Consider the following 12,036-nt stretch of genomic DNA (forward strand, 5'->3'; position numbering starts at 1 on the left):
GCGGCATTATGGGAAAAAGGATAATTGGCCTCCATTTTATCGATGGCAATCTAAATGGTACAATGTATTCGTATTTTGTAATGTTCTACCGATGTTACTACAAGATGTGTCACTGCATAACAGAATGGCGATGTACTTCCAACATGATGGATCTCCGGCACATAGCTCATGTGTGGTTGAAGCGGTATTGAATAGCATATTTCATGACAGGTGGATTGGTCGTTGAAGCACCATAACATGGCCTGCACATTCACTGGATCTGATGGCCCTGGATTTCTTTCTGTGGGAAAAGTTTAATGATATTTGCTATCGTGACCCACCGACATCACCTGACAACATGCATCAGTGGCTGTCAATGCATGTGCAAACATTACGGAAGGCACACTAATCGCTGTTGAGAGGAATGTCGTTACATGTATTGCCAAATGCATTGAGGTTGATGGACATCATTTTGAGCATTTATTGCATTAATGTGGTATTTACAGGTAATCACGCTGTAACAGCATGCGTTCTCAGAAATGATAAGTTCACAATGGTACATGTATCACATTGGAACAACCGTAATAAAATGTTCAAACATACCTATGTTCTAACCTAACCATTCCAGTAGTGACAATGTTGCATTTTTGGACAGAATTTTAACCTAATGTGAAACCTGGAAAAATAATCTAGAACTGGATCCCAACCATCAAAGCTTGCTGTGGAAACATCCTGAATTGTGTATTGTTAAGGAATTCAGAACACAACTATCAGCTGATTTCTGTGATTATTGGAGGAACAATGCACTATAAACAGACTATACACTTCAACTGTTAATTAAGTCAAGCCTGAACTGAGAACGTGATGTCTGGGATAGTAGAGGTAAGGTGTACTACTTCTTTGTGACAGTACTCAACCTCATATGTCACAATGAGCTATTGAAAAAGTGGGTTAAATGTCCTACTTCATCCTCCTTATAATCCTGATCTTGCTTCTTTTAATTTTTATCTGTCTGATCCAATGAAAGAAACTTTGTGTGGCATCAAGTTCAACAGCAACAAAGACATAAAGAAACTAGTATGAAACAGGATGTGAGATAGAGGTAAATAATTATTTGCAGAGGGGATAAGAAGAGTTGTAAGAACATGGAACAGGTCATAGAAGTTGATAGGACTTATGTGGGAAAATAGACAAAAAACATTTCATTTAATAAACTATTTGTGCTGTGCAGCTATTTGTCTGTTTAATTATTGAATGGTCCTCATAATGTCATTATCAGAAAAACTCTTCATTAAATAAAACTGAAAATACAATAATGCTGAAATATTGCATTTGTTGCAGGTTACTGAATTACTGGTTGCTGCTGGAGCTGATTTAACAGCAAGTGATAAAGATGGTCAGAGACTCACACATCGAGCATCTCTAGCTGGGAGCACTACGGGCATCGACAATCTTATAGATATTTGGCCTTCAACATGGGGCTGTGACCACCATGGGAACACTATTCTACACTTTGCAACCAGATGTGGCCAAAATAGACTTAAGTGTATAGAGCACATCGTGATGCGGAAACTGGTATCTGTAGATGAGAGAAATATGGAAGGACAGACAGCACTTGCAACACTTTTGCAGCACAGTTCACACTGGGGCTCTGCACAGCGTGAAGTAGAGATCTTGCTGGGAGCAGGAGCAAATCCCACTGCTAAGGACAACAAAGGGAATACACCTTTACACATTGCATCCAGTGTTGGCAATGTGGAGGTATGATCAGGGCTTATCCACCTCATCTCATTGTTTTAGTATTTTCCAAATTCTCTGTGCTGATGTACAATAGAATTTATTAAAAGAAACTTAATGCTAGAACAGAAAATTATTCTCAGTAACATTCTTCTCCTATTTCCTAAGCTTTACTGAAACTGTCCTGCTAACCTTTTCGGATTAACACTCACGGAACACAAAGTGATTGAAATATTCATCTGGAAACAACCCTGTAGGCTGTGGGTAAGTCTTTTTCTGTGATATCTTTTCTTCCCAAAGTGCTATTTCTATCAAATATGCACGTATACAAGAGAGCTTCTGTTAAGTTTAGGAAGGAGAAGTCAGGAACTGGTAGAATTTAAGCTGTGCATGTGGGTCATGAGTCATGCCTCAATACTTCAGTTGATAGGTGCATTTCCCACAAAAGGGAAGGTTCCCATTTTGCATCCCAGTCCAGCAGACAGTTTTAATCTACCAGGAAGTTTCAAAATTCATACAGTTCACTGCTGGGTGAAAGATTCATTCTGGAAACTTTTCCATAGATTGTGACTGGAACATTTCTCCACAGTATTCTTTCTTACAGGACTGCCAGTTACACAGGGGACCTTCTGTGAAATTTGCAAAGTAGAGGAGAGGTGATGGCAGAATTGAAGCCATGAAAGTGGGTTTAGTGCAATGCCCCTATAGCACAATCATTACGGGAGTTGCCTGTAAAATTCAAGATTCCCAATATGTGTCCCAGTTTGACACGCAGCTGTAATCTACCTGAAGGTTACAAAGTAATTCATGGGTGTACAGCCAGATTTTGATGTTCAGTGGGCACAATGTTTCAGCAAACAACCACATTTCTATAATCAGGATTTCTGCCAGTTATGTTGTTGTTATATGTTTAATGGCTAACCAAATAAGCCACTATATAGCAGTCCTTAGGAAAATCATCTTTATATGTTTTAGTTCTTTGGTGAGACTCTTCATATGTGAGACAGTATGAGTCTTACATAAAGATGTTTTGATCACCCCATTCCGCTGCATTGGATCATGGCAGCAGTCTGTGTGCAGGTACAAGACGATATTTGTCTTGTCGGTTATGTAGACAGTGAAGATTGCTGTTGTGTGTTCTTTGCACGTTTCTATCAGCTGTTCGTGAAAGTGTGAAAAAGTTCCAACACTCTCAAAAATGTTTCAATAGAGAATCCTTCAAATATCAGGAAAAACAATACATGTGACGCAAGAAGTAATGTGTCCCTTACAACTGCTGTTGCCATCAGAGAAGAGAATGTGCATTTATAGTCAGCACCTCATTTGCTGTAGATGATTTTGAGCATCATTCAAAGGTGTGTCAAATGTTTCTCTAATCTATTTTGTTTCCTACTTCTGGAAAAAAAACGTTTCACACTCTTGCAGGTGGTTGTTTCAAAAGATGGGTATATTTGCTACCTCCTCCCAGTATATTTTTTCCTTGCTGACGTTCGTGTGTAATAACGTTTCTCTGTATGAAGACATGACTACAATACAACAACCAAAAATAGTCTGCACACTGAACTGAAAAGTCTAAACCTCATTTAAAAAGGTTTATTTCTCCAGCATTAAACTGTTTTATTCACCTCCACAGCACATCAAATCCCACCATAAGCAACTGCCAAAATTCAAATAAAGTCTATGAAAGTATCTTATGAAGAACTCTTTTTATTCAATTGACAAATTTTTGAGAGAAAATTAATGACACCACTAAAATTATAATTATTTTACAAATACTTATTTTGAGTACTATTGTAGACATTCAGAAATTTGATTTTTGGTATTCATGTATTTATTGATTGATTGTAATACTTCGCTTAACTTTGCTTCCTGCATATATTACTGATGCTTCCTCAGTGTAACACAGCTTTTCACAACATTTTGCCAATTATGTATATGTTCTCAACTTGACATTTTATTTACATTTTATTTATTAAGTTGTATCTAAACTATGGACAATTTGACACATTCCATATCCTCATGATTCACTTGCTATGTGGATTGAAGGGAACAAAAATTAAATAAACAATTAAGTAAATAAAATTAAGATTTTTTGCTGGGGGGGGGGGGGGGGGGGGCACCATTGATATTTCTCATATTCTGACAGATTGTTTCTGTAGTTCTGTGATTTATTCTTTGGCACTGTCCAGGAAGTCAGTAATCATTTTTTTGCTCTTATTAACTCAACAAACCACACAAAAAGTGTTGTAGTGTATTAAATCAGTATCAATAACAATGAACTCTACTAATAATATCATTAATGATTTGAAAACATTATGTGTGAAAGCTCATCACACATCCTTGCTTTCTGATAAGTCTTTTAGTTTCCTTCCCTTTCCTTCATTCTTTTTTCTTTTACTAAATCAAGAAAAGAGAAAAATTCTTATAATTTATCTACAACTTTTATAATAATTTTAGATCAAGTGTACATAAATGTCACTTGAACAGACAATTCTAATTGCAGCTAACTAATGTTGGAACAAAAGCTAAGTGTAATATATTTTCTCAAATGCAGCTTGTTGCCTGTTGCACACCAAAATATTGCTGTGGATTGTTTAATCACCAATTATGTAGGAAGAAACTGAAAAGCAATGGAATGGAAGACTATAATGCTTCCCAAGAACTCAGGTGCATGAGACAAAGTGATGAAGAAGCCATAACCATGAGCACCTGTTCCACTGAGACTTAAGGGGCTTCCTACGTTTTATGAAGAGATGGTACCATTACACACCATTGGCCAAAACATTGGAGTCCCAATATACTTACTAAGTTACTGAAGGACATGCTTAGCATTTACAATGCTCACGGCCAAATTATATTTGTAAATCTTTGGATTTTGTATACTGCCTCAGCTACTTTAGGCTAAGGAATTGTGACACTCTTGTTAACTCCAATGTCGTGTTTCATTGCTTCGAAGTTGCTTTAAAGGTATCCTTGAAATGCATTGGTGAGAAGTTTGTCTTGCTGACCTTGTTTCTGTAGTTCTGTTGTTTGTTCTATGGCATTGTCCAGTGCATCAGTAATTACTGCTTTACTGTTATTAACTCAACAAAGACAGACAGCACAGCACAATTTCTACAATCATCTTGTAGACACCTATTTTAGGAGTTTGATATTCTAACTGCTGCTTCCCATTATATTTATTCCCTTAAGACCTCCTTTGGTATTCTAACTGCTGCTTCCCATTATATTTATTCCCTCATGACCTCCACAGTAAATAATTCATTACAGTTCAGGAGGAACATGTGTATGAATTACAATACCAGAAGGAAAAATGACATTCATTGCTCCATGTTCATATTATCTTTAGCATGAAAAGGGGTGCACAATGCTGCAGCTAAAATTTTTGAATACTTATCTGGGGATATAAAATGTCTAACAGACAGCAAAGTGAAACTTGAAAACAAATTGAGGAAGTTTCTCCATAACAACTCCTTCTATTCCACAGAGGAATTTATATTATTATAATGTGTGAAAGATGGTGGATAGGAATAACTAACTCACATCTGTATGTCTCTTTTTTATTACAAATGTTTAGCACATAGCCTTATTTACAAATTAATGTGCAATGTGAATGTAAAATAACTTGTTCCACATCATTATGATTTATCATGAAAAATGAGATATTGAACATGGAACTAACTAATTAACCTCTAACAAGTCTTTCTTCACATCTTTTATTAACCTGACACGTTCCACATCATTACGAAGTGTCGTATTCATGATCTATGGAACAAGTATTAATCTAATCTAATCTAATCTCTAATCATTAACAGGACATTGATATTCTGCTTTGACTGTTCATTGAAATATGTACAAGGAGAAAATTATTCTCATCTTACTGGGAACTGACTTGTTTCTTCTGTTACATCAGTGATACCTTCGTACTATGCTTATACTGAAGAAAGAGCATATAAAAGTTCTTGGGCCACAGAACATGATGACACATGCCAACTTGCACTTGTGTACGGTTTGCTGCTACAAACCAGCTGCATCTAATTAGGGGTGAACAAAACATTGTTCCAAAAGACCTATACTGTAGCACATAGAGAAAGTCTCACTTCAGAACTAGAGCATATAAAAATGCTTTTTGTTTAAATTTTTTATGTAATAAAAGCATGACACCATAAAAGCTACACAGTGGATTTTTGTCTGAATTTTCATAGCAAAATTAATGGTGAGAAATAGACAAATGGATATCCCAATAGACTGCATGTGGTGTGGTTTTGGAAGGGAGAAAAACCTGCTTGAAAGAAATCAGGGTAATTAAGAATAACTTAACTAATGAGTTGAGGGAAAATTGAAATATTTTACTGACAGCTGCTGTTAGCTATAAAATTGAAATATTTCACTAATGTAAACATGTCAAAAAAATCCGTCTCTACTAGGCTTAGCTATTCCACACATAGAAAGATACTTTGGTGTAATGTTTAATTGTAAAAATGGCTTCCTTCAAAGCCAGTGCTAAATTCAGGACATTCTGAGAACAGCTTTCTGAATAAAACTTGAAAATTAAAAATTAAAAAACTGTCAAATATTTTATGAAACAATTTTTCTAAAAGTAAGAAACCCTATATTCCTCTTTTTCAAGAGGTTTGTCACACCAGAATATAATAGCATACAACATTAATCAATGCAAGTAGGCAAAGTAGGAGGCTTCAGTAGTATAGGATACAGCCACAGATGCAGGCAAGTTCCCTGCATGACCCATTCAGCACTAGAGACTGCTTTCTGACCTTTAGGTGTTACTGAAGCCATGAGCCAACATTACCACCTAAACCATAATATTCTACCTTTTTGTGTTTTATGCAGTCGAAAGTTTTCAAGAGATCCCAGAAAATACCTACTGGAGACATATTTTGATTAATGGCTCCCAGAAATAAATTGTTAAAACAGAATATTGCTTGTGTTGTTGTAGTCCTCAGTCCCAAGACTGGTTTGATGCACTCTCCATGCTACTCTATCCTGTGCAAGCCTCTTCATCTCTAAGTAACCAATGCAGCATACATCCTGCTGAATCTGCTTAGTGTATTCATCTCTTTGTCTCCGTCTATGATTTTTACCCTCTCTGCTTCTCTCCAGTACTAAATTGGTGATCCGATGATGTGTCCTACCAGCCGATCCCTTCTTCTAGTCAAGTTGTGCCACAAATTCCTCCTCTCCACAATTCCATTCAATACCTTCTCATTAGTTACATGATATCTCCATTGAATCTTAAACATTCTTCTGTAGCACCAAATTTCAAAATATTCTATTCTCTTCTTGTCTAAACTGTTTATCATCCATGTTTCACATCCATACCTGGCTACACTCCATACAAATAATTTCAGAAAAGACTTCCTGACACTTAAATCTATACTTGATGTCAACAAATTTCTCTTCTTAAGAAACGTTTTCCTTGCCATCACCAGTCTACATTTTGTATCCTCTTTACTTCAAATGTCATCAGTTATTTTGCTGCCCAAATAGCAAAACTCATCCACTACTTTAGGTGTCTCATTTCCTAATCTAATTTACTCAGAATCACCTCATTTAATTTGACTACATTCCATTATCCTCATTTTGCTTTTGTTGATGTTGATCTTATATCTTGCTTTCAAGACACTGCCCATTCTTTTCAACTGTTCTTCCAAGTCGTTTGCTGTTTCTGATAGAATTACAAAGTCATTGGCAAACCTCAAAATTTTTATTTCCTCTCCATTGATTTTAATTCCTAATCCAAATTTTTCTTTTGTTTCCTTTACTGGTTGCTCATTATACAGATTGAATAACATCAGGGATAGGCTACAACCCTTTCTTACTCCCTTCTCAGCCACTGCTTCCCTTTCATGCCCCTTGACTCTTATAACTGCCATCTTGTTTCTGTAAAAATTGTAAACAGTCTTTTGCTCTCTGTATTTTATCCCTGCCACGTTCAGAATTTGAAAGAGAATATTCCAGTCAACATCGTCAACAGGTTTCTCTAAGTCTAAAAATGCTATGAATGTATGTTTGCCTTCCCTTAACCTAGCTTCTAAGATAAGTCGTAGGGTCAGCATTGTCTCGCATGTTCCTACATTTTCTAAGGAATCCAAACTGATCTTCCCCGAGGTTGACTTCTACCAGCTTTTCTATTTGTCTGTAAAAAATTCGTTTTAGTATTTTGCAACCATGACTTATCAAACCAATAGTCTGGTAATTCCCACAATTGTGAGCTTTATTTGGAACTGGAATTATTATATTCTTCTTGAAATGTGAGGGTATTTCGCCCATCTGATACATCTTGCTCACCAGATGGAAGAGCTTGGTCATGGCTGGCTTTCCAAGGCTACCAGTAGTTCTAATGGAATGTTGTCTAGTCCTAGGGCCTTGTTTCTACTACTTCAATCTTTCAGTGCTCTGTCAGATTCTTCACACAGTGTCATATCTCCCATTTCATATTCATCTACGTCCTCTTCCATTTCCATAATATTGCCCTCAAGTACATCACCCTTGTATAGTCCCTCTATGTACTCCTCCAACCTCTCAGTTCTCCTTTCTTTGATTAGGACTGGTTTACCACCTGATCTCTTGATATTTATATATGTGGTACTATCTTCTCCAAAAGTCTCTTTAATTTTTCTTCATGTGGCAGCTATCCTACCCCTAATGATATATGCTTAACATCCTTACATTTGTCCTCTAGCCATTCCCACTTCGCCGTTTTGCATTTCCTGTCAATATCATTCTTGAGATGTTTGTATTCCTTTTCGACTGCTTCATGTACTGCATTATTATATTTTCTCCTTTCATCAATTAAATTCAATATCTCTTGTGTTACCCAAGAGTTTCTACCAGTCCTCATCTTTTTACCTACTTGATCCTCTGCTGCCTTCACTGTTTCATCTTTCAAAGCTATCCATTCTTCTTCTACTGTATACCTTTCCATTGTTTTTGTCAGTAGTTCCCTAATGCCTTCTCTGAAACTCTCTAGAATCTCTAGTTCATTCAGTATATCCAGGTCTCAGCTCCTTAAATTCCTACCTTTCTGCAGTTTCTTCAGTTTTAACCTACAGTTCATAACCAGTAAATTGTGGTCAGAGTCCACATCTACGCATGGAAATGTCTTACAGTTTGAAACCTGGTTCCTAAATCGCTATCTTACCATTATATAATCAAACTGAAACCTTCCGGTATCTCCAGGTCCCTCCCACATATACAATCTTCTTTCATGATTCTTAAACCAAGAGATTAATTGCAATCTGTGCAAAATTCTACCGGGTGTCATCCTCTTCCATTTCTAACCCCCAGTCCATATTCACCTACTACTTTTCTTTCTCTTTCTTTTCCTACTGTCAAATTCCAGTCCTAGCTGACTATTAAATTTTTGCCTCTCTTAACTATCTGAATATTTTTTTTTATCTCATCATACATTTCTTCAATTTCTTCATCATCTGCAGAGCTAGTTGCCATATTAACTTGTACTACTGTGGTAGGAGTGTGTTTCAAGTCCATCTTAGCTAGAATAATGCATTCACTATGCTGTTCATAGTAGCTTATCCACATTCCTTTTTTATTCATTATTAAACCTTTTTCTGCATTATCCCTATTTGATTTTGTACTTATAACCTTGTATTCACCTGACCAAAAGCCCTGTTCTGCCTGCCACCAAACTTCACTAATTAATACCATATCTAACTTTAACCTAGCCATTTCCCTTTTTAAATTCTCTAACCCAGCTGCCTGATTAAGGGATCTGACATTCCATGCTCTGACCCGTAGAACGCCAGTTTCATTTTTCCTGATAATGATGTCCTTCTGAGTAGTCCCCGCTGAGAGATCTCTGCATGGGCGACTATTTTACCTTTGGAATATTTTACCCAAGAGCTCGCTGACATCATTTAACCATACAGTAAAGCTGCATACCCCTGGGAAAAATTATGGCTGTAGTTTCCCCTTGCTTTGAGCTGTTTGCTGTAGCAATGCACCAGTACTGTTTTGGTTGATGCTACAAAGCCAGTTCAGTCAATCATGTAGACTGTTGCCCCTGCAACTACTGGAAAGGCTGCTGCCCCTCTTCAGGAACCACACATTTGTCTGGCCTCTCCACTGATACCCTTCCATTGTGATCTGACCTACTCGCTGTCTGCATCACTGAGCCATGGAAGCTTTCCCATAAACAGCAAGCTCCATGGTTGATTGGGGGGGGGGGGGGGGGCAGAGGATATTGCTTATTCAGTCAAAAAACCAGGATGAAACCCAAATAGACTATTGTTGGAGGATATTGTGGAAGCCAAGAAGATGGACAATCAATCTGTGAATAAGTTTCACAAGAATTTTTGAAAAGATAGTTAAATTCATAACAACACACTGACTAGAACAAACTACTTTAAATATCTAGGAGAATGGATAATGGCAATACAGAAGAAAATATAGCAATAAAATACAATGGAAGGGACACTCTATACAGAAATACAACAAAAATCTTTGTCCTGGGACACAAAACTAAGACAATGTGAAACAGTGAAGTGCCCAAGGAATTGTATGCTGCAAAAATGCTTAAACTAACAAGAGTTGTGGATCTTGAAAAACTGGAAAAAGTTGAGAGAAGCATAATAAGGAAGATACTTGGACCTAAAAATAATAGTAATGATGAATATAGATTAAGATAAAAAAATAGCTCTATTTGAAAATGGAATAGCTAACTGATCTGATGAGGTAAATAAGACTTAAGTTTTATGGACACATATACTGAATGGAAAATAACAGATTAACCAATCAGATATTCAACTTGCTGAACAGCTACAAATCCAAATTCACGTGGTTTGCTGAAATTGTAAAATAAATGAAAAACATTGGAATTGGAATGGTCACAATAGAGAAAAGAATAATTTTTAGAAAAGCAACACAGATGGCAGGATTTCAGGAAAGAAAGCAGTCTCAAAATGGAAGGAAGTGGACGTAGGAAGAATAGAAACGACACTCTTGAAGGATGAGTGGAGTTGATTTATATACTGTCAAAGGATGGAGGAAATTGGTTTATAAAAATCAGTCTGCAAATGGAAGGAAGTGGGTGCAGGGAAAAAAAGAGCAACACTCTCAAAGAAAGTTGATTTATTGTACCCTCCAAAGGGGTTATTCTAATAAATAAATAAATAAAGTAATAATAAAATCTTGTAGACTGTATGTGACCTAAAATGCTACTGCTTTCACGGAGAATCATTTTTTGGCTCTTGCGTACAGCTCATTTCAGATACTGAACGACAGATCATATTAATCATAGTACCAATACTTCATCTAAATAGTGTATTAAGAGCAGTCTACAAAGATTTCTTGAACAGTATTAGCATTGTGTTATAGTACACTTGGACATGCAAAAATAAAATTAAACTCGTAAAAAATTAGAATGCACTTGAGAGACATGGCAGTATAATTAAATGATCTGTTGATTTTAAAATCATGATGAATTTGCATGTGGAAGTATGCCATCACATTATAATAACGCAGAAATTTAAAATTATGACTTTTCCAGGTAATGGAGCTCTTGATCAAGGCTGGAATAGGCTTTACTCTGAAGGACGTCACAGGTCAAACATCCTTTGACTGGACACCCAGTGCAGAAGGTGTGGACCATCCACAACATCTAACAAACCAGAAAAAAGTGGAAATTATTAATGGAAAGAACAATGAAGGTCAAACACCACTAATGCTTGCAGCAGGCAAGGATGTAGTCAGCTTACTCCTCAGGGAAGGAGCAAGTATTAGTGTGGAAGATCACAATGGGAGGACACCTTTGCAAGCAGCTATTGAGCGTGGCAGTCATCGTGTAAGTTTCAATTCCATTATTTTTTGCTACAAAAAGAAAATATGGTTATTAATAAAATGATTTGTATCTTTTTTTCTGTGTGACTGTCATTATGAGAACAAAATATTTGAGTCTACTGGTCCATTTTTCTTTAATGAAAATTATGATCAAATTATGAGACTGACAATCGAATAACTAATACAGTCAATGGCAATTGTTGATTGTGATTTAGCCAATAAACTAAGGTTCATAAACATAATGAAGATATGACAAAAAGGAAGGTGGAGCTTAAAGTTCTTTGAGCTTAATTAAAAACGACATGGTCATTAGCATACAGATAGAGGGAAATGAAGGAATCATTTGTTACGAGTACAATGATAGGTATTCTATGGTAGGATGCGAACAATTCACACACACACACACACACACACACACACACACACACACACACACACACACACACATGGGGAGGGAGGGAGGGGGAGAGAGAGAGAGAGAGAAAGAGAGAGAGAGAGAAA

At 36.6% G+C, this 12,036-nt stretch overlaps 2 protein-coding genes across 4 annotated transcripts in view; both read left to right on the top strand.

Moving 5' to 3' along the window:
* Positions 1 to 12,036, top strand: part of LOC126284419 (serine/threonine-protein phosphatase 6 regulatory ankyrin repeat subunit C-like) — a 591,030-nt gene that overhangs the window by 222,969 nt on the left and 356,025 nt on the right. The window lies entirely within an intron of this gene.
* Positions 1 to 12,036, top strand: part of LOC126284427 (serine/threonine-protein phosphatase 6 regulatory ankyrin repeat subunit B-like) — a 254,964-nt gene that overhangs the window by 220,828 nt on the left and 22,100 nt on the right. For all 3 annotated transcript variants that reach the window (XM_049983349.1, XM_049983357.1, XM_049983365.1), the window contains 2 exons: positions 1,321 to 1,740; positions 11,246 to 11,539. In XM_049983349.1, coding sequence (XP_049839306.1) covers positions 1,321 to 1,740; positions 11,246 to 11,539 — 714 coding nt within the window. The remainder of the gene's footprint in view (positions 1 to 1,320; positions 1,741 to 11,245; positions 11,540 to 12,036) is intronic.

Source organism: Schistocerca gregaria, chromosome 1 (assembly GCF_023897955.1).
Source record: "Schistocerca gregaria isolate iqSchGreg1 chromosome 1, iqSchGreg1.2, whole genome shotgun sequence".
Lineage (NCBI taxonomy): Eukaryota > Metazoa > Arthropoda > Insecta > Orthoptera > Acrididae > Schistocerca > Schistocerca gregaria.